Source organism: Diadema setosum, chromosome 2, assembly GCF_964275005.1.
Source record: "Diadema setosum chromosome 2, eeDiaSeto1, whole genome shotgun sequence".
NCBI lineage: Eukaryota > Metazoa > Echinodermata > Echinoidea > Diadematoida > Diadematidae > Diadema > Diadema setosum.
This window is the reverse complement of record NC_092686.1, coordinates 46458480-46481985: the sequence shown is the minus strand read 5'-3', so window position 1 is coordinate 46481985 and position 23506 is coordinate 46458480. Positions and strand designations below refer to the sequence as shown.

General features: G+C 36.7%; 2 protein-coding genes across 2 annotated transcripts; both read right to left on the bottom strand.

Annotated features, from left to right (window-relative positions):
* Nucleotides 1–1991: 1991 nt before the first annotated feature.
* Nucleotides 1992–7375, bottom strand: LOC140246065 (EKC/KEOPS complex subunit LAGE3-like). Its single transcript, XM_072325510.1, has 3 exons — nt 7301–7375; nt 5815–5943; nt 1992–4358 (listed from the first exon to the last, which is right to left on the bottom strand). Exons 1-3 carry the CDS (start codon nt 7327–7329, stop codon nt 4229–4231), a joined length of 288 nt encoding a protein of 95 aa, XP_072181611.1. The 5' UTR covers nt 7330–7375; the 3' UTR covers nt 1992–4228.
* Nucleotides 7376–14154: 6779 nt separating this feature from the next.
* On the bottom strand, nt 14155–21072 carry LOC140246064 (synaptotagmin-1-like). The gene is made up of 7 exons (XM_072325508.1): nt 20699–21072; nt 19030–19227; nt 18320–18574; nt 17524–17774; nt 16661–16790; nt 15553–15681; nt 14155–14368 (listed from the first exon to the last, which is right to left on the bottom strand). Exons 1-7 carry the CDS (start codon nt 20894–20896, stop codon nt 14297–14299), a joined length of 1233 nt encoding a protein of 410 aa, XP_072181609.1. The 5' UTR covers nt 20897–21072; the 3' UTR covers nt 14155–14296.
* Nucleotides 21073–23506: the final 2434 nt, after the last annotated feature.

Genomic DNA, 23506 nt, shown 5'->3' with positions numbered 1-23506 from the left:
AGGCATGAAAAACTAATATCTCCTCTTATGTCAATAACATTACATGGACACGTCTATCTCTCATTATTGACAGAAAGGAAGAAGTGAAATTCCCTTTAAATTTTCTTTACATCGCGCTCCTTCCATGCCTCCAGTGTACAAACGTTCTAGTGACATCACAAATTGTTCTGGTCGAGAGAGGGCAGCACATAGAATAGCTACAATGTACAGCGTAACTTACTGTACTTAAGAACGGGTCGTCACGCTTTCCTTGAACTTTTTACGGAGTTTATCACTAATCTTTCTGTATTTTGCTGCATCAAGCATATCTTGGGGAAACTACATCTGACGTTTTTAAACTCCTTATGCATTGTAAAGTTTAAGCAATGTAAAATCAAGCGATCAATAAAATGTATATCCATGTTATCACAAGTTTTGAGGCATAATTTATGACACACACACACGCACACACACAACACATATACACGTCCATGTTTGAGATAATCAAGACTGAAAAATACCCAGGTATTTTTGTACATACACCCTATATACATTGATAGACAAATAAGTTAGAAATGTTTTGTCTCAATATTATCACGAGCATGCATCTCTCCTTTCCTTTCTCTCTCTCTCTCCCCTCTCTGTCTGTCTGTCTCTGTCTCTCTCTGTACCTTCCAAAGTCGAGTACACACACATATTTTATCACAGGTATAATATAACTGCATAATACAGATGCACACACACCACTTTGAAAACAATTTGTTATGTACATTGTAATGTAAATTTGTGAACTGCAAAGACTGAACACACTGTTGACACATGAATGACACATGAATTTCACATCATATGTATATGATCACATAAGTGATCTGTTAATTCTCTTCGTGATAAAGATAGCTACTTGTACAATATTTTTTTTTTTCAATTTTACAACTCAAAGAGAGAGGATTGTTACATCTGGGGTAGGAACATCAGACAAAAAGACTTAATATCTGAAATAAAATCATCTCTCTGTTATGGAGTGCTTACATCACGATCACTGCGTATCTGTACAGTTGGCTCTGCATCATTGTGTACCTAGTGGGACTGGTGAATAAATACTGACTTTAACAATATTCCAGTTACATGATAAAATGATACAAGTAGATTTCATATTTTGTGTTGAGAAAATATTTCCACTCAGGCAGAAATTAAACATTTGTATATGCAACTTTGACTTATGCACACGTAGACTGTACTTGCATTTCTTTGAGGCATGGTTCAAATATTAACTTCAAATCCGGCAAGGAAACTGTCAGAATATCCATGAAGCATGCTGCCATGTAACTTAAATCCGAACAGGCCATGATAGTTCAAACTGTTTGGAGTTGAAAGACAGCCAGAGCCTTAGGGACACAACATATGATGCACATTGTTTGAGCAAAATTACCTAGTCTCATCTTTATTCATAATTTTCTTACTGTAATAAGTTGCATCATAAATATGCAAAGTCAATACACACAGTGCTTTATGTCCCACTGTCACAAACTGACTTCCCTAGTAAACACATTTGTATCATTACTGGTGAAAGTTTTTGACACTGGTCACATCCAGTAACTTGCAGCATTGCTCATCTACAAACCCCACGCACACACTGTGTATCTCCACATCACAAATGTATGGTTCATTGTCTCAACCATGCATAGGACAATAGGAGAAGGTGCACATTGGCAGGCATGTGAAGGTGTTTCAGAATTCTTTTGCCTTCACTTTCAAATAACATCGCCATTATGTTCATACACCAGCCCTTTTGATGCTGTGCTTATTTGTAAGTTTTATATCATTCAATTCTTCTGTCAAATGTCTTTTTAGGAAGAACTGGTATTGTTGTAATTGTGTGAGTGCTTGTTATTGTTTTGCTCAAATTGCATGCGCAAGGGTCAATAACCAATTCCCCCTTTTTTTTTTGTTGTTCACGAGACAACGAGGTTAAAGCAAACACATGTGAGACAGTTCAGTTTACATTTGCAATGGCCTTCTCAATTGAACGGACTTTATTTACAATCGATCAGGATCATACCTGTATCGACACGCTGTCATTTATAGCATTGTAGTGACAGACAAAAATCTTACATTATTCTGGCGTTCAGAATAATGCTTACAACTAGGTATAAATTGAACAGATGTACATTACCCCTCTTGACTTGTTCAACATCAAGCTCTATAATGTGGATCCACAGATATTATCCGAATTAGGAAATTCCAAATATTGATATAAACATTCACCACCAATAATCTATCACGGTGTATCAGGGCGCGAAATCTCCAGTTTATGTTAAGTCTGGAATGTTCCGCGAAAATCCATTGAATGGCGTGCGTCACTTCGCGAGGACGGCGTCGTCGAAGATGAGCGCGACGGACGAGATCGGGGCGAAAAACTCGAACACGACGGGTCCAAAGCGAGATGAAACGGGAACGGGATGACGGTCGACTGGATGCTTGGCATGAATGAGGCAAGGAGCAAAGAGTCAGATTTGCCAGGAATGATGTAGATGCCGCATTGTGACAGTCGTCGGAAAAGATTGAGCGGACATTATCATCTTATACACGTGTATACAGAGTCAACAGTTTCTAATTGCCGGTTGTAATAGACTGATTGTGGGCTGCGGTGCTGTTCTCCTCCCGGGGAAAGATGCTTATTTCCAGGCTGTCGAGGCATAGGCAGAAAAGCAAGGACTGTCAGGCGAAACAAAGTCCTCTCAAAGTTTTCAGTCAAGTATTGTGGAGAAATAAGGACTGCCTGACGAAACAAAGTCCTCTCAAAGTTTTCAGCAAAAAGTCATAAGTGTGGAGAAAAATCAGCTAGACGAGCTGATCTCGGGCAGCATAATCAGCAGTCAATGGCAATTTCAATGTCCTGCTAATTCTGAATTTTCAGGGTTTTTATATGGCTCGATCATGACAGCGAAATGGAGGTCGTGGTCAAACTCACTTCCTCTTCAGGGGTCAAAGATGCACACGAAGTCTCCGTCCAGTCTGGGGTCAGATTTTGTTTTTAGCTGCCTGGCATTAGGACGCGTCAATCAGACAGCAACTGGTACATTTCCCTGTCATTTTATTCATGCACACAATGAGATCTATTTGCCCTGAACTTGGAAGAAAAACGACCCTGGAAACACTAAAGAGTGAGGGTCAGTGGCGGTGTTCTTCCCTAAGAGGTGGTGATTTGTTATGGTCAGTGATAATGAGGCTTTGGGCCAAGGGGTACTTTATCGAAAGGTCAGGCAGAGCGGTCAACTGTCAGCTGTGGTGCTGTGCTGCAGTGTGACATTTTGCAGTGCCCACTTCTACTGCCTATATCATAATAAGAAACTGTACAAATACAATAGCAGGCACCCGTCCTAGTTTTAAGCAGACTTTCCTTCTCTTTTCCTAAATCAATGTAAATACAAGATGCAAGAGGGTTTTTGCACATTTTTCACTTTCAGGACAGAGCAGTGCACTGTGGTCACCATGGTAACGCAGTTCAGCTCTGCTACATCTTTCTCACAACCATTTTCCCTCTTTCCCAAAATCAATCCAACGCAGGCACTGCAACAACCAGAACGAAAAGGCAGTTAGAGCAATTAATCTCCTTTATGTATTATATCTTATAAAGGTATTCACTTGTAGCCTACAATCATTTATATCACATGGACTATGAGACACCATTAATTTAATCATCACAAGACTTTACTTTGAACAAAGTTCCTCCTCACATCATATTGAATTGGATCATAGGAGTACTGTATTCTTTATAAATACAGTACAGTTACAATGTGTGTCAATGAAGGAGTGTGTATGCTAAGGAGGCCAATATAACAAACAAAGATCATAAAATGCAAAATTATACTCTAAAAACCCATTTTTATCTTCACAGCATCCCATTAGCAATGGAAATTTCAGAGCACGTGTTGCACGGTAGGTAGCATCTTCTGTTCCCCAGCATTGCCTACCAGCTGCAGACATGTCTCATTGTCTCCACTGGGCTGGTGTGGTGTCATCAATGGCAGGACAACCTCCCAGGGAAGTTCCAATACATCCTCCACTGCCCTAGTTTCAGGCACTCTCTGCTCTCTATCTCTGCCTTGGTCTATGACTTTCTTTTTTCTTACTGTATCTTACTCTTTTCTTCTACCCTGTATAATGATAATGCTACACAGCTCTGTCTGCTCTTCAACACTGTCCTTTAATGTTAAGAAAAAAAATATTTTAGTAGTACTGTTCACTTTTAAGTGTTGTCTGCATCTTTCTCAACAGGAGGACCAAATTCCTCCATGGTCTGAGTGACGAGAAGAAGAAAATCCATGAAAGACCCAACTGCCACTCGTAATAATCTTGCTTGTGTTGCACTGAAGTTCCTGTTTGACCGATATAAACACACACAAAAACAAAGACAATGCATGTATACGATTACATCTCCATCAGATATCTATAGCTTCTTTGAATTCATAAATGTTCATTCACATGCATGCAGTCATATTTACTTCTTACAGATTTTGTCTGCCTTTGAAACTGTCTCAATCCTAGCTACAGTAAGTGTCATATATCTTCTTGAAATTAATATTATTATTGCTGTTATCATTTTGAGATCATTTACAAATGTACATAAGAATGCAGCATGAAGAAAAAAAAGAATACATAATGAGTTGATCAATGCAAACTTGGGTGACAACAACCAAATACTAATAACATTTATGACTATTTGCATCAGGAAGATATCTAGTAGAGGAACAGCTGGCCTGGTTATGTGCACATGATTTGCTTACAGAATGTCTCCACTTTCATGTTTTCATGGCAGAAACATCCTTTTCATGATGTAATTTGATACTAACTAATTAACATCATTTTTTTTTTACACAGTAGAGAAAATAAAATTAAAAAAAGAATCAACAATATTCCATTTGGTTCCTTTTGTTGTACAGTATAAAGCAAGTGAAGGGTAAGTTATATTGCAGACATCTGTGTCATGTGACAAAGATGATTATTTATGGGCCCAACTGATGCCATAATATAAAGTGATTTACCACACCTCAAACAGTTATAACTTTCTACAATCAGATGTATGACTATGATAATCCTTTGGAGTCATTTTTTTTTTTAATTCATTTATCTTCATTCTTTTTTTTTTTGACAAAACATATCACAGAGTAAATCAGGAATCATATCATAAGCATATACATTAGAATGTGTGAAAGATAAATAGGGATATACATACATACCAGCAAAATACTAAGTTATGTCATATAGAGATAAAAGAAAAGAACTGAGAGGTCCACTAAAGAGCATGCTTGTATACCGTGAAGTTACGAATACTTACCACAGAAATTGATTTAAGATAGGACGGAACAATACGGCAGAAACACAACAACATGACATGACTGAACTGAGGAGGATATGACTGAAAGGAATAGGGCAAAAACGCTGCCTCTATTTAAAAAACAACAACACACAACCCCCCCCCCCCCCCCCATTTTACATGCAGGACAAATTTCCATTGATAACAAACATAAAACAAAACAAAACATTTTACATTTATGGTATTATGCTCAATCTTGAACATTTGGAAATTATGTCAAGTTATTTCTTTCAACAAAAAAGCAATCACCAATGTATGCATCTTCCTATAAACATTAATTAAGTTTAAAAAAGTTATTATCAAACTGATACAAATTCCAAACTGAAATTTTGTCTAGTCTTCAATTTGGATTATCAGTCAGATACAGCTGTATTGTTAAGGTATAGATCTTTACTGCAAGCCAGAGGATTAACTGCTTGCAACTCTAATGCATGGCTGACTGCACTTTGGCAACTTACACAATGAGTGTCGATTCTTCTACTCTGAGTTCCTTGCTGATTTCTTTCGCCCTTGGTTCTTTGTCGACCCGTAGACTGTTGTAAGCAATCTCTGCCTCTCGTTTGGAGCACATTGGTATCCTCAATTCACTTTAAAATAATCAACAACAAATCCATAGACAACATATCAGCACAAGAATATCTTACTCAAGTATTTTTACTGCTACATCAAGCAATATAACATGTATGACCAAGCATAAAAGTTTTTTATTTCTTTCATTTACAATAAATACAATTAAAAACATGAAATGCAACATAATTCACATGTTTTAAACAATAGAGGGATGACATAGGTCATCACAACAAAGCGGTAACAAATCACACTTTAAAAAAAAAGTCAAGAAAAAAAGAAGTGAAGTAAAGACTATTAATACTAGTATCAGTACATGTACGTTATAGAAAGTGAAAGAAAAAGATATCCCGTGCTTTTCAATTACAAATGAACAAAGCAAGCACAGCAATTAGCATAATCATATGGTATATGATTACTTTCCATAGAATTTCGCATCTCCCATAGAGTCCCAAGTATATTCAAGACTCGTCCTCAATGGGTTAACATTACTGAAAGATATTATGATTCCATGAAGTACAATGTATTAGCTGCCACAGTTGCTCTGATAAAAGGAACACTTCTGCCATAACTTTCACCTTGAAACACCATTTAGAGATGGCAGAAGGGTGCTGACAGAGCACAAATTCACGAAGTGGTAAACACCCTTTTGCAACAATATTACCATTAACATGTGAGTTAAGTCAAGGGAATGTGTACTTCCAATAAAAATGACAATTTGTAGAATTCTCTTTACATTTTCTTTATATCATTGTCTTGTTGTAATGTCACAAACTGTTGCAGTCTTCTCATCCAGCAATTATGGCGCTAAAACTTAAAAAAAAAAATAAAAAAAAAAATCATACAGTTTGAAGGGACGGTATGATTTTCCTCAAATTTCACTGATGTGAATAGAGGGATGACATAGGTCATCACAACAAAGCGGTAACAAATCACACTTTTAAAAAAAAGTCAAGAAAAAAAGAAGTGAAGTAAAGACTATTAATACTAGTATCAGTACATGTACGTTATAGAAAGTGAAAGAAAAAGATATCCCGTGCTTTTCAATTACAAATGAACAAAGCAAGCACAGCAATTAGCATAATCATATGGTATATAATTAAGAAATAAAATCAAAGTTTGAACATAAGCTGTTCTCTCCTTTTTCTACAGTTTTCATTGCTTAATGTTAGGCTCTAAAGCTGAAACTGAACGCATTAATTGAAAAATCAAACACTTACAAAATGTTGCAGGCATGGGACTAAGAGAATGTGCCTGACATTTTAGCAAGTTATTGAGGCGAAGGAAATTAAACAACCGTTATATCCGTTATTACAAAAAACTCACAGATAAACCATGCAATGCAATGCAATGAAAATCCATATGCTAGTACTTTACCATTTCAATCTCTCCTGCGCTGATTCCATGATTTCGATGCCTTACTTCTAACGCTATAGGCCCTAGGTTCCATGTGTACTTTACGAGTGACCTGTGTTTCATTCCGTGTGTGAAGTGCATGTGGATTATGGGCATGGGCACTGTAACTTCGTACATTACCTAATTGTCTCAACAGATGGCAGCAGAGTCCCAATCTAGGACCTATCGTAGGGCTCACCACGTTCTGTGGGGCTCACACGAGTAAATTCCCCATTGAGACAAAAAAAAAAAAAAAAAAAAAAAATAGCTGGGAGAAATGAAGTGTTTCATCTTCGGTAACCTGAAAAAGCGAGGTATACCTTTTCATCCATCAAATTTCCAAGGGGGTTTTTGAGCTCAGACTCGATCTGTCCAAGGGTTCGCAAAGCCAGACTACGAGTTCTTTGTACTATTAAAAAAAAAATCACATTTTTTCCACATGCACCCAATCAATAGTCCCTTCAAATTCCATGAGAAAAGCTTTCATCTTCAAACCAAAATGTAATATGTAAAGGAATTCATACTCGCTATCTGCAGCTGTTCAGTTTCTGCCAAACTGCCTTTTCTGATTTTTAATTAATTTTTTCTTCATTTATTTCAGTATCTTTTGTACAATTTTGTCATGCGGTCAGGGATATTCCATTTTATATTTTTGATCAAAAATGTATCCTCTAGGGATTGGTTGAAAGAGTTTCACGTGATTATGGGTATCTTCAGCTATATCAGAGTGTTGGCATGTTTGACACTCCATAAACTATTTTGCAAAATGGCCTCACTCCTATGACGACGTTTTGCAAAATACAATACTAGTACAGTAGCATGCTATTTGTGCAAAATGATGTCACAAAGCATTTCTAAAATTGTGCGCAGCTTTGCACCGTCACTCTGTGAAATGTAACAATTTTTAACAAACAATTGTTACGTCACAAATCAATTCTGACATCGCGCACTACATGCTTCGTACCGTCACTCAAAATATAAAAAACAAAAACAAAAACAAACCAAAACAACAGTGACGTCACAAAGTAATTTTGACATTGCGCACTGGGGGAGCTCGTACCGTAAGTATGTGAAATGTATCAATTTCTTGTAAAGCAATTATGACGTCATAAAGCAATTCTGACATTGCGCATTGCTTCGTACCGTCACTGTGAAATAATAGGGAGCTTTAGATTTTAGACGAGCGGATGTTCAAAGAGAAAAAAACATGATCTGAGCTTGCGCAGTAACTTGATCCGCACTACTGCGCACGCTCAGATCATGTTTTTTTTTTTTCTTTGAACGTCCGCGCGTCTAAAATCTAAAGCTCCCTAATACAAAGCAGCCTGGCGCGCTGCTTACGAGAGTCCCTTCACAACATCGCATCCACTACTACGACACAACTTCTCGCTTCTCATTTTCCCCATTTTCCCCATTTTTGTTAAAATTTTTGATCCAAAAAGATAAGACAAATACACATTGCCTAATTTCGAGTTTCTGGTTAAAACTATAGGCCTCGGTGTCTCCAAAAGAACTATACTGTTCGGGGCTGCGCCCCTCGGTGAATATTCACCTTTGCCCATAGTTTTAACCAGAAACTCTCAAGGCAAAGTATATTTGTATACTATAATTATGGCAAAGAGTATATATGTACTGCAGAAATATACAAGTCGAATATTATGTAACAGAAACATATAGCATACAGACATACATGTACTTACCCTGGTACCCATAAAACAGCAAATGAATAACAAGCCTTGGGGAAATTTTTACACTTTTTCTCTCAAGATTGACCATGCTAATAATTATTGTGCCTTTATCAATGGTGTGAAAGGAGAGTTTATTTCCTTCTTTCCAATTTAAGAGGAGGAGAGGACTGATATGAAAAAAAAATCAGGTCATTTTGATAGAGCTTCAGTAACTTCAGATCGTGAAGATTTAGTTCTAGAATAGTATCTATAGGGCTCACACCTGTAAATATCATACAAACATACTCTGCCTTGAGAGATTCTAGTTAAAACTAATGGGCAGAGGTGACTCCAAAGGAACTATTCACTGATCCAAGGGGTGCAGCTCCGACGTGAATAGTTCTTTTGGAGACACCAAGACCTATAGTTTTAACCAGAAACTCAAAATTAGGCAAAGCATATTTGTTTTATATTTTGGATCAAAAATTTAAACAAAAGGAGGGGAAAATGGGGGAAATGCGAAGCGAGAAGCCGTGTCGTAGTGGTGGATGCGATGTTGTGAAGGGACTCTTATAGTAAGCAGCGCAAGATGTCAGGTTGCTTTGTGATGACATGTGATACAATATTGTTCTGTTAAAAAATGTTACGTTTCACAGAGTGGTGGTATGAAGCAATGCGCAATGTCAGAATTGCTTTATGACGTCACAATTGCTTTACAAGAAATTGATACATATCACAGACTGAAGGTATGAGCAGCGCGCAATGTCAAAATTGCTTTGTGACGTCACTGTTTTTTTTTGTTTTTTTTTTTAAAGAAATTGGAGTGATGATACGACGCATGCAGTGCGCGATGTCAGAATTGCTTTGTGGCGTAACAATACTTGTTTGTTAAAAATTGTTACATTTCACAGACGGTGCAAAGCTGCGCACAATTTCAGAAATGTTTTGTGACATCATTTTGCAAATAGTATACCATTTGCAAAATGTCGTCATAGGAGTGACGTCATTTTGCAAATACTGCAGTACTATATGGAGTGTCAAACATGCCAACACTCTGATATAGCTGAAAATACCAAACATCATGTGAAGCTCTTTCAACCAATCACCAGAGGATAAATTTTTGATCCAAAATATAATAAGAGCAATATTTTAAAATCTGTCAAATCACAAAACAATAAACTGCACTGTGTATGCCAATATAATTAGGGCCTATGTATTGCATGTACAAACATAAAAACAAATTTTCCTTCTTGAACCTGAATTGCAAATACACTAATAACAATGTGTTAAGGCAAGGTGTTCACACAAATTTGGCTGTATTAAATTCGTCTAAATACAGTAATCAGGCCACTTTGTAATGTGTGCCCAAAATAAATTTCATGTCTCATTCCTCCTAAAAATGTATCTTCTGAATCTTTGAGGTGATCAGTTCATATTCTCAAAATTCCACAACATTGTGACCATTTGTCACACTTTTTCAGATACAAACCATACAAATACAATGTACTTCTTCTTTTTTTTCCCTCTCCTCTGAAGTCAGACATGATCATCCCATCCTACACACACACACACACACACACACACACCCAGCCACACACACACACATACATACACACACATACACACACAGACACACGAGCTGTGAAAATGACTTGTAACTGACATTTGATAAACAAGGGAAGCAGTGGTGATCTCATACTACATGACTCTACAAAATGACCCGTGATGCAAGCACTAGAATTCAGAAAAGGAAAGAATAGTTTATTTACTTGATGTACAAATACTTGTCTCTACAAGAATATTCTTGTGTAATGTGCACTAAACTCAAAAGTTCACTGAATATGGCACAGATGGATGGAGAGGAAAATCTCAGCAATGAAAGACACACAATGAGATGAAACAAAAACTTCTGACAAGCTGAGATACATTTTTTTCTGAGAGAAAAGAATAATCAGACTCAAAATACTAAAATTAAATCAAAGTTTGGGATTTTACAACTAAAATGTTGTCACGTTCTCTATTACACCATAAAGCCAGTGACAATACATGGATGGAATATCACCACAGAGTTGACAGTTGTCTTGCATACTGTACATTAACTATCTGTCTGCTGAAGAAAAGGTCCCATCTGTTTGCTATTTCTGAGTGAATCAGTATATCACTCTGATAAAAGTGATAAAAGTTACTGCAACAAGATCACCATTCTGCAGGAAACAGCAAAGTAGAAATATTCCATCATATTCTGCATGCAACTCTTCTAAAATGATGTACAATTGTATTATTAAAAATATCCACATACACGGATGTCAGAATTTTGCCTTCATGTAGTCAGTCTTTGACATATGAAACAGAAGGTACATTGTGCATTGAAGCACAGGTTTCAACTTGTAAAACTGGTAGGGTACGGCTGCAGTTTCAGTTTTCATTAAGATGTGTTCGTATCAGCCACTAGGGCCTACTCAGTACTGGTCTGAGGCTCTACTTGAAAACATTGTACACATGTATCTTTCATTTCATTTATGTATTCTGTAACTGAATCTTCCACAATTCTATCTTTCTCCAGATTTTCAGACATGTTTGCATTTCATTTGCAACTTGCAAGAATAACTTAAAATCACTTATAAGTTCCCACCAAGCATGCACTGGAAACACACCTTTTTGTGTTAAATGAAAACTGTTATGTAAGATTGTCATGCATTCCCAGTAGAGCTGTTCCACCATCCCTGTACTTACTAACTTTCACTTCTTTTGGGGAAATCAACTCTTGAAAAAGCTAATAAGAGTGTCTCACTTCATGAAAAAGTAAAGCATCCCTAATTGCAAATCTATACTGCAATCTGATCAAAATTTGTCCGTTTGGATGCATGCAATGTCACATACATTTGTATGACAAATACATGTAGAAACAAAGTCAGGAATCTGCAAAAAAGGTCTGCAAATTGTAAGAAATGATAGAGTTGACAGCATATATTGGAAGTGCTATCATATATCCACATTTCCTACTACAGATAAGGTATTCAAAATCTTTGATGCATTACCTAAAAATAGTGACAGGTTAATAGGCTTATAGCACAGCAGGCTTTTTTTTTTTTTCATGTACGTGTACTACATGTAGCTACATACACATAAGAGCAATTCTCAGAGAGCAATTTATCACTTTTGATATTTGACAGTGGTTTACAAATACTAACATAGAAAATCATCATATCATTCTGCTACAAAGATATATTCTGCTTCTACTTTTTCATACTATGTCTCCAATGCTTAACACACAGCAATAATCAAATAACTGCATAACAGTCATAACACGGACAATAAATTTTCAATGAACTTCACACAAAACAGCAAACACAAATAAGCACTTTGAAATAAAAAAAACTTTCAAATCTGATTGCAGAACATCTACCAAAACAAAAATGTCATAAATGCTGCACACACAATGTGAGTTGGATGACTAACTTGAAAGCTGAAAACTTTGGAAAATTCAAGGTAAATGCAGCAGATCAATGAAAATCTGTTAGACTGAATGAGAAACAATGACAGCTTTATCTGCCATCATCCTCTGTTCAAACTAGTGGAATATCATGTTCAGCAGCAGATGATGTATCTTGCACAGAACATATTACTTTTTTTTCTAACAAATATTACCAAATTAGATTTTTCTTGACTTTGCATAAAGGTGATGCCTCTGTTTCACTGGAAGATTTGTATAAATATGTCCATGTATGTATGCATGCAGTGGTAGTTGTATAGTACATTGTATTTGTATATTTTGACCATTACTTCACATGACCTTACATAACACATGGACTATGGTTGATTTAATTATCAATGGTTTTTTGATATTTTATATATATATATATTGACAATTATATATTTTTCACAATTACTTCACATAATCTCTACACATACCATATGCACTTTGGTTGCTGGAATGAATGTGAATTCTACCTTAAACAAGCCATTTTTTTTTTTTAAATACAGACATAGCACACATTCTACCCACACATGACACAGAAAATCTGAAGTAAATTACACTAGTACACCACTTCAAATGAATTTCAGTAATCCATTCTACACAACCCAAACAACACAATCAAAGAGGAAGAAAAATAGTACAGAGGATAGCATTACAGCAACAACAAAAAACAAAAAACAAAAACAAGCCTCCAAATTGTAGGTCATTCAATCTGACAAATACAGAACTATGCCTCTGTTCCTGAACCACTGATTTCTGACTGAAGAGGTAGACAAGGGTAAACAGAATTCAGAAATTACTCATCATCTGTGTGTGCTTTCTTACCTCGCCTGATGTGTAACTAACATAGATTTGCCACACATGCTGTCGGCTTCTTTTCTTGTCAGCAAGTTTTGTGTTCCGAGTTGTTTCTCTTGATTGATATACAGTGTCACAAACACTGGGACAGATATTCCTACAAACATTCAACAGCATCCCAAAACAGTGAAGGCTTCTGACATTGATAAATACATATTTCTCTGGAAATTAATGCACAAATGCATTACATACACAGTATATACATATGATTGGCAATTTACAATGAATAAAAATCATTCTCATTTGATACGAAGAATTAATGGTCTATAAAAATATACATATGCATTTTCAACTTAAGTTTGCTCTAGTTTGCATCAGTCCTAGAACTAATTTGAAATATACAACAGTTCTCTGTACAAAATCAGTATATTCCCACATGAAAGCCCATAAGAATAGTCATAGTTGGTTGTATCACATCACACTTGATATTGATAGATATTGTACTGTCATGACATCAGTACATGAAGTATATTCATCCTATGAATATTTAGCTTTTCGCAAGACACAAATTTGTTGGAAAATTGATGTTACTTGCATCACAAGAAGACAAATATATTGCATAACAACCAGCTGGACAGCTAGCCAGTTAGGCAGATAGAAATCTGAATAGATAGAACAAAAAAGATAGACTGATAGAGAAATTGGTAGATAAACAGATGAATGAATGGTGTGAGATATACTGAAAATGAGAAATATTTTTGGTGTGAAATTTTGTGCCATCGGCATTCAATGCATAGCGATGCAGATAAAAAACTTTTGCATGCATTTTAATTTCACGAATCTTCGCTCCTTGCGAAATTCACAAAAATGTCATGCATGCCAAACTTTCTGGTCTTACAGTACAGACTGACAATAGATGGGTGGTTGCAGGGAAGGAGATAAAGACAAGGGAAAATAGAAATCGATGGAATATGATTACAAATTACAAATAAGGGCTTTAGATACATGACTTTCTAAACTGTAAGAACCCTGACATCAGGTTGGAACTCCGTTGACGATCCGAACCTTTGCTGATGATCCTGCTTTTCGACTGTGGACTGTCAACACCTGTATTTCAGAGCAATTGTAGTTTAGGAAAGGGGGAGGGGATAAAAGTGAGACAGTTAATAAACAGACATCTGGGTGTCGTTTCATAAAACTTGTAATCAGTAGCAACTGCCACACTTCAACGATAAATTTGCTCTCACAGATGTAGATCTAATGGATTACCCGTTAATAAGGGCAGGTTTGATGCAAGCCTGACAGATGAATTGCATTGTACTATTTGTTCATCCGACGATATAGGGGATGAATTTCATTATATTTTTGTTTGTCCCTTTATCAACAAAGAGAGATTATTGTATTTACCAAGTAGCTTGACGGCCAGTAGACCAAGTGCATTACATATGGCCAAATTATTCAATTCAACTAATGCTTGCCATTTGAAAAAACTAGCCAAATTTGTCAGAATTATTATGTTTCAGTTCTCTTCAATACCAAAGAAGAAAGACAGTATTTTTGTAGAAAGTAGAGTAGATGTGAATGTTTGTACACGTAGTGGTAGAGTAATTAAACGTCCTTTTTTTGTAAACATATTTATTTATATCTGTTATTTTCACACGTACATGTACATTATCACTTATATTTTTGTATTTATATATTGTAAATATGTTTGTACTCTCATACCCCGAGAGGGGGTCGATAGAGTCAATAAAATCTTACAAATCTTACAAATCTTACAACTATTGTAACAGTACTTGTTATTGATAACAAGTTTTATGAAACAGGGCCCTGAATATTTCAGGTGTAGCAACATCCGGGAAGATGGTATAGTACCTCTTGGAGCACAAACATGAATGTGGCGAACACATAGCCACAATAAATATGAATGAATTCCACAAAGTTGATTTGATATATTTGGTGCAAAAATCACTTTGATGGCTATCTGGGTAACATTTAACATACAGACAATATTTTACTTTACTACTTAACACAAAAAGGTATACGTGCTGCTCAAATCTTTGTATCTTCAGCATCAATGTTTGGAAATGGAAGAATCATATTTATTTTCCACTCCCATTTTGATTATGCTGAGGGCAGATATAATATTGAGAAAAAAAAAAATCAAACTTAATTTGCAACTTTGTTAATGTAATCATTGTCTTTATTTTAGTCACTTCGCAGGAATCATAATTTCACCTGTCATTGATACAAAGGATTTTATGAAAGTGAGATCACATGGGAGTGTTTACCTTGTTGCCACGGTGTTTCTGAAACACAAGGCCTGGGTAGCGGTAGACAGAGTGTGCATACATGGCCTCCCTGAACTCTTGCACAGTGGCTGTCTGGGACCACTTGGTGCGCACTCTCTCCGAGTTTTTCTACAGACAGAGAAAGTGAACATAATTCTACTGATCTATGTTCCCAGATATGTGACTTTGCTCCATTTCAAATATGCACAGAAAGACAATTTCCTCAAATATTTCTGTAATGAATCAAGTTAAAGACAGTAATTACATAATGCATAAATAACAATGCTTCTTTTTGACATCTTACATGTAGGGTCAAGTTGTCTCAGCATAACCAGGGTACAATGTAGGATCTCATCCCTGTATCCAGTATGCATCTATGAAACATTAATCTTCAACTTAAGTCACAAAGCAGTGCCCAACTCCCCAATTCCCTTCACAAAACAGTTGTTCTTGCTATCATAAAAACAGCATTTAAGTCTGAGAGATGTGTGAGTTTGCTTTAATGACCAACTTCAAAAAGTAAAAGCTTAAAGTAGTTGAGAATGGAATGGGAAGTTTATTTGGCCACCTAAGGTTGGTAGGTAAGCTTGGAGGAATCTCATGAAAAGCCCTTAATACTATTATTGATATATCTTTTACAATGTTCTTGACCCTTCAACCTAAAGATGATAAGAAATGGACTGCAAATGACAGTGACTTTGCATGGATTAATTAAATTCTATATCTGTCTGTTCTCTCTTGCGGAGCAATGGAGGAAAATATTATTTTGAGAAAATGAAAAATGATCAAAACAGACAAAACATCTTGACATCAGTCATTACACTATGTCATTTCATTTAGAATACCCTACTGGAGATTATACTACACACATGACTTCCTAACATTTCAGTTTCACACCAGTCTGAACAATTGTTCAAACCTGCCAACACCCTTGGTAGGCTTGATTGTTGTTGTTATGTAAAAACACACAAATAAAAATAAATCTCTGGATTTTATCCACCAATACTCAAAACAGACCCTTCAACATAGTAGGAAACATTATCATTAAAACTGATCTTTCTCTACAACTCCCTTTGGCTAGATTATGAAACCAAAGAAGACAACATACCAAGTCTGCCAGTGGGAACTTCCCTGAGAAGCCCTGGTCAATGTCCAAGTTGTTGAGGTCAATGAAAACCTGCCCCATGTCCTCTGTGTCGCCGATGAGTGCTTTGTCTAAGACGTGCAACACTATGTATCTAATGTAAGTAGAGGAGGACAGGAGAGAATACTCAGAGCTAATTCAGGGGAAAATGTACTCTAAATTTGTACTTTCATCACAAAAATCACACATTTTCACAAGTTTACACACTGACATGTATTTTGGTAGCCTTTAAAGGGTTTTACCTACCACGCAATTTCATTAATAGCTCAATACTTATTCGATGCACATCTATGTGCCTGACCAGATACCCCTAAATATGTGCACACTGAATAACAAAATAAATACAGATGCTGTTCAAAAGTGAAGCGATTCATGGGTACTCTAGAGTAGCAAAAGAAAGTTTTACATGCTGAAGAAAATCAATGTAATGCTTTAACATCACATGTAAATTTGGAAATACAATGAAAATACAAAGGTCACAGTCATTACAACATACATTTCTGTCAGTTGCAGCCAATTTAAAAACACACACACACACACACACACACACACACACACACACACAAACACAGCTTAAGCATTTAGGAGAAGATGATCGCTTTTGACTCAGAAAAACTTTATTCAACCAAGAGGCCAAGTAATATGCAAATAAAACACACACACACACAAAAATATTTGTTTCCTGCCAATAAAGTTGTCAATTTGTCTTGTGTGTGTGTGTGTGTGTGTGTGCATGTCATTTAGGTGTAGGTGCGATGATGCTGTAATTCTACAGAGCCATGAGAACCAACGGCATGAGAGAAGACAAAATGGTGTCATTATCCAACCTGTTTTCAAACTCCTCCTGGGCGACTGTGAAGTCAAAGGTCTCTTCCCAGACTGGATCATGTGTCTTCTTCTCTACCTTGGTCTCTTCAACCTTATGAATGCCTGGGATGATGACCTTCACATAGGGGTGGGGCTCTTTGTTCGCATCACGCCTGACGAGTCCAGTAGCATTGTGGACGGTAATCTTCAGTGTATCTGGCAACTGATACCCCAGTGTGATTTCAAGTTCACCTTGGATATCCAGATCAGTCTGTTGTAATTTTAGAGTGAATACAAACAAAATACAATTAAATGCTTATTCTCCCAACAGAAATGCAGATGCGCATGGAATGCATTCATTCACACTTAATTATGAACAATGTTAACCAAGTAAATGTAAAATTACATAGCATCAAACTGAAGTAACCCAAGACAACCCCATGTGTTTTGACATTATAATTGACCAACTACAAAACTACTGTTGTCTCTCTTTTGTACTTAAAGGGAGGAGTTTCTGGAGCACACAATTAATCATGTCAACATTTTTACAAAATCAACATGCATACACATACACACACTCACCCACATACATTCCAACACAAACACAAATAAAAACGAACATAAAGTAAATAAAGTAATATACAGAAAATTTTTAGTTTGGGTTTGAAAATTAGGAATAGGCAGATAACCAGGCAGATAGAATGTTAGATACATTCAGAATATCTAATTGAACAAGTAATTCCTACACCAAGTTTCTACATCAAGAAAGTTTTATTAAAAGTGTTGCCAAGTAGTGAGACTGGAGTGTATGAGTACCTCAGGTTGGAGTTCAAACCACTTGGTGATGATGTCGCTGAAATCCATCTCAGACAGACGCACAATGTTCTCTCCCATGAAGTCTGCCTTGCCGAATGGGTCATGGCTCAGCACACGCACCCTCATCATGGCCTCCGGGATTTCGTCCTCATTGAGAGTGAAAGTGAAGATCTCATTGAAGGTTGGGTTGAGGGATTTCTTGACATACTGGGTGGCTTTGATTCCCTCACTGTGCTTGTCAGGGATCATCTCCAGCTAAGAGAGAATTCAATGACATTATGAGATCACTACAACATAAGAACTTACACAATTACCAGCATTAATCTACTGAATATTGGATCATACATGTATGTGGAACAATTCATAAAACTATACCTGGAAATATGTGTCAAAATATTTGATCAATCAATATTTCTGTCACATTTTAATCTTTAACTTAGTTGGCTGGAAAGTCTAATTCACTCTTTTGAAGTTCTCCCTGACAAAACAAACAAGCAAGTAAGAAAAAAATTGCTCAATGGACAGACTTCACAATCTAGGATACACAACCTAAAAGTAGAATGCATCCAGCTCCTTTGTTGCTGATGCTTGTAATGACAGCCCTACTCCTACTGCCCATGTGGGCATCTGTGCATATTAAGTTATCAACATGTTGATCAAATGCAAATGAAAATGAGAAAGAATCTGAAAATAAGTTTCTGAACTCATACTTGAACATATGGATCAGAAGAGCGTCCCCTCATGTCCTTTGCGCTGAGATCCCTTGCAGAAACCACTTTCACCAAAAGCATCTTACGCCTGCCGTCATATTTCAAAGAGAGTTTGACCTCTCCTTTAGCATCACCCAGGGTCTTGGTGACAGCAGGATCCATGCGCTTGAACAACTGCTTCAGAATAAAGATACTTTCCTGGAAATTTGGACAAGAAGAAAAAAAAAATACATAAGACTGATATTAATAATCTCAAACACTTCAAACTTATTTTGATATTGCCTCAGCACAAACATTATTTTATGCATTAACAATATTATCAGACACCAAAGAATCTTGAATTAAAATCTTGAATGATTTATATTAGCACATTTGCTTTCTCTAATCTAGGGTACGAGTGGAAAACAAAGAGAATAAAAAAGATTGCTTTTGACCAATGGAATGTCCATGCTCCATGCATGATAATGTACACATAACATATTTACATCCAAAATTCTTGTGATTTGACAGTGTGCCTCATTGACAATGTAGGGTTGGACCTACTACTAATCGACCGCCTAATGTTTATTTGCTTGATAAGAATATTTAACACTGAAATTCACGTAAAAAACTTGACCTACGTGATTGAGAAAATCCAGCTCTATCAAATGCCGTTGTTCCCTTTTCGATTCGAAGTTTCAGTGCAAAAATATCGCCGACGAACTTGCGTGGCCTCGTTTCAGCTCCCCGCGGTAAATCGCGTTTTTAGGATCGACCGCTGATTTTGCATTGACAATGCACGTAAACCGAGTTGTATTGAACACCGTGTTGTACGAAGCTTTTTAGAAGCCTTTTAGAAACTTCCATAGACATTACATTGTGCTGTCATTACGATTCGGTGAAAATATTCATTCGAAATTTTGTCCTTGATTAAAACCATTAATGAAGAGTGAATTATCGCGTTTTCCCACACCATCCTAATCTACATTCAAAGCCAATCCATTTTTATGTGCTTTGCGCGCAGAGAAGTGCGTATTAAGTGTTCAGTGCGCGAATTATACGCGGTCGGTTTCAATAAGGGTGGTCGATATGTAGTAGGGCTACTATACATGAACCAAGATAACTTGGGAATATTACACCTAAAAATAACTGCTAGTAAATCTAAATGATGGAGTAGAGTATGGCAGCAATAGAAAGTCTACAGGTACAAAAACACCACTGTGAATCTTAACAACTAGGTTAATTAGACAGAAACCTCTCTAGTCCATGCCATGTCAACGATTGTCATTCTTCTATTTCATTTGCAACATTATCATTAGAGCTAGAATCCTCTATTAGGAGTTCTAGATCTACATTAAAAAAATTTACTTCAGTCTTCATGCGTTGTCAACTAGCTGTCATCATGCATCACGACAAAGTAAGCTAATGTCAGATTCTGTGTTCATATTGCATTATACCAGGGGCGACCGGCGGATCCAGAAATTCCGCAAAGGGTAGGCGCCTTTATGACATAAAAGGGGGAGCACACGCCCCCCCCCCCTTCCCATTTTTTTTTTCTTTTTAGAATCTATCAGTAGATCTATTTCTTTTAGCAAAAAAATAAAGAGCGGGAGCACACTGGAGCGCCCCGGAGTTAGCCCCCCTCTGGATCCCCAACCGTATACTGTGACAATATTTCATTTTCACTCACATTGTATGTTTCAAAATCATCGCCCTGGTCTGTAATCAACGTTGCTGGAGTTTGGTGTCGTCTCTTCTTGGCCGTGGTCATGGCCCGTGCAAGTTGGGTAACCCGCTCATTGTCCGAGCGGAAATTCTTCACACCAGACCCCGCTTCTGTGGGCGCACTCTCTCGAGCGCGACCATCAGCGCTCGTCGAAGCTCCCATGTAGAGCTTTATTAATCACATGAAAATGAAGAAATGCATGCAGTAAATCGTTTCGAGAAATTGCCTGAAAAACTCACTCACTACGACCTCAATATAGAGGCCAATATAGATTACATATTAATCGCAAGAAGACTGAAAAAACAAATCCCAACACGGAGACCGATCAGGAAGTGTCGCCTTCGCAGGAGCATCAATCCGCCATATTGTTTATCGAATGACGTCAATGTGCCATGGTTTCATTCATTTCGCATGCAGCATAAAATTGCAGCGAGCTATCGCAGCTAACTAGACCTAGCAAGGGCGCACAAGCTGGCGCACTTCAAGGGTAATGGTACAAGTTTCCAGTTTCCAAAACAAAATGTTTCAATATTAAACTAATATCCAATAAAACCTTGTTATTAAGTGTCAAAAAAAAAAAAATTGTTGACACCGAGGCGACCCTGCTGATTCAAACACTTTTTTTTCCTTTTTTTCACTTGTCTCTCCGCATAGGCCTAGGCACCACAGGACAACTGAGACACGGTGATTTCCAAAGGATGGCCCCATGAAATTCCCTTTGAGGTTCCATTATAACAATCCATAACTATAACAACAACCAACAACAAGTTAACAACATTAAAAAAAAAAAAAAAACAAAAAAAAACACAACAACAACAAATAAATGAAAAAGGGAAAAATACATAATTATGCCCTGTTTGTCATGTCAAGATACCTCTTGCTTTATAAGCCTTTATCTCTTAAATCTGAAAGTGGATGGATTTCCAAAATAAAACCTTTTAATTAACAATTTCCTCTTTTCTTCATAGGCATCACATTCGATAATGAAATTCATCTCCTCCAACATTTTTCTTGCATTTTTCACTAGTTCTCAGTTCGAGGGGTATGTTCAAATAACTTCCAGAAACAACCGGGGGTTTGCTGAAGTTTCTGCATCTAAATCACTAAACATAGGCCCTACTTCTCGCAATGTCTTACAAGTAGGCCCTACATCTTCGTCGTGTTTTTGCCGGCGTTGGCTTTTGTTTGTTTGTCTGTTTGTTTGTTTGTTTGATATCTCAAAAAATGTTACAAACGTTCAGGGACAGTTGATAATGACACAAAGAACAGATGCATAAATTTTGACAATGATCTGGGTCACACGTCCGGATCTCGGACCTTTTTTTTTTCAAATAATAATTTTTTTGAAGGATTCTTTATTATTACAAAATGGGGCCATTTGTGATAATGATATAAATGTGATTCGAAATGTTAAGGGTATACATTTTGATGGTCAATGAATCTGTTGGCCTATATGCAGATCTTATATGAAATTAATGTAGGACTGGTACAGGGTGGAAATCACGTTTTCAAAAGTTGGGGGGGGGGAGGGGCACTTCCGGTTTTCACAAGCTGACAATAAGAAAAAAATGCCTTAAAGCACCCCCCCCCCCCAAAAAAAAAAAAAATAAAAAATAGGGGGTACGTTAATAATTATGTAGGTCCAATACGATCACTCAGTTTTGAAAATGTAGGCCTAACCAGCGAATTTGCAGGGGCCGGGCCACTTGGTGTATTATACTCTTTTCAAAGCGAATGAAGTTTCAGCTTTATCATCTGAATGTTTATATTACAATTTACAATAGGCCAATGTATCAGACACTAACACTGATGAGCAGAAGAAGTAAGATTGGCAATGGTGTAGTGTGCACATCGTAAAATATAGCCTGTAACTGGGGTTTTCCTTTCATGAGACACTATATCACCGTGATCAAATTAGTTGGGAATAGGAAAAATCATTTTGAACAACAAATGGAGAAGAGAAGCAAAAAGTTATGCGAAACTTGTCATGAATAAAAACAATACGGACTGATTCACAGATATCTATCAGAACGAAAAGACATTGTAAAGGGGGATACACTCAATCGCTATCGCAAGAGACCCACAATCTTCGGCAGAACTTTGCCCAGTTACAGACCGTTTGTGCTCGGTATCATGCAGTATTATACATCACCTGGTTATAGTAATAGTGACTTGAGATCATTTTTTTTTAAAGTTTGAATGAACATCCTAGTGAGAAATACTTTACCGGAATGTAATCCACATGTGTGAGAAAACGTAATCTTTATTTTTTTGGCAAAATACAACAGTGTATTAGTGTAAATTTTGCTTTTGATTCATGTCTTGTTTCGAGGCCCGGCCATTCATGTTGGTTTCGAGGTAGACAGAAAGATCCGTCTGTTCGGAGGAGTCTTTTATTATTATCATTATTATCTTTATTTATTTATTTATTTATTTATTTATTTATTTATTTATTTATTTATTTATCTATCTATCTATCTATCTATTTATTTATTTATTTATTTATTTATTTATTTATTTATTTATTTATTTATTTATTTATTTTTGACGTTATCGCTCTCCTCCGTAGACAGGAGATAGGAGGGGATTCCGTGAAGCCAGATGCAGTCTCCGCGTAACATTGATTATCCCCGACGACCATGCAGAGACCGATCTTTCGGTCACATCTTTCGAGGTAGCAAAGTTAGTTAGCAACTATGTAGGTGAACGGCTGGATATAAGACTATAAATGCCGACGTGTACTATAAGTTTAGTCACGTGATTAATTCGTTC

Excerpts from the sequence above, each read along its gene's own strand:
- LOC140246065 (XM_072325510.1), bottom strand. The coding sequence starts at position 7,329 with ATGGAATCAGCGCAGGAGAGATTGAAATG. Across the intron at positions 5,944-7,300 it reads GCGCAGGAGAGATTGAAATG|TGAATTGAGGATACCAATGT; the intron begins GTAAAGTACTAG and ends ATTATTTTAAAG. Across the intron at positions 4,359-5,814 it reads GAAGAATCGACACTCATTGT|GAACTTCAGTGCAACACAAG; the intron begins GTAAGTTGCCAA and ends TCGGTCAAACAG.
- LOC140246064 (XM_072325508.1), bottom strand. The coding sequence starts at position 20,896 with ATGGGAGCTTCGACGAGCGCTGATGGTCGCGCTCGAGAGAGTGCGCCC. Across the intron at positions 19,228-20,698 it reads ATGATTTTGAAACATACAAT|GAAAGTATCTTTATTCTGAA; the intron begins GTGAGTGAAAAT and ends CCAAATTTCCAG. Across the intron at positions 15,682-16,660 it reads AGTTCCCACTGGCAGACTTG|AAAAACTCGGAGAGAGTGCG; the intron begins GTATGTTGTCTT and ends CTCTGTCTGTAG.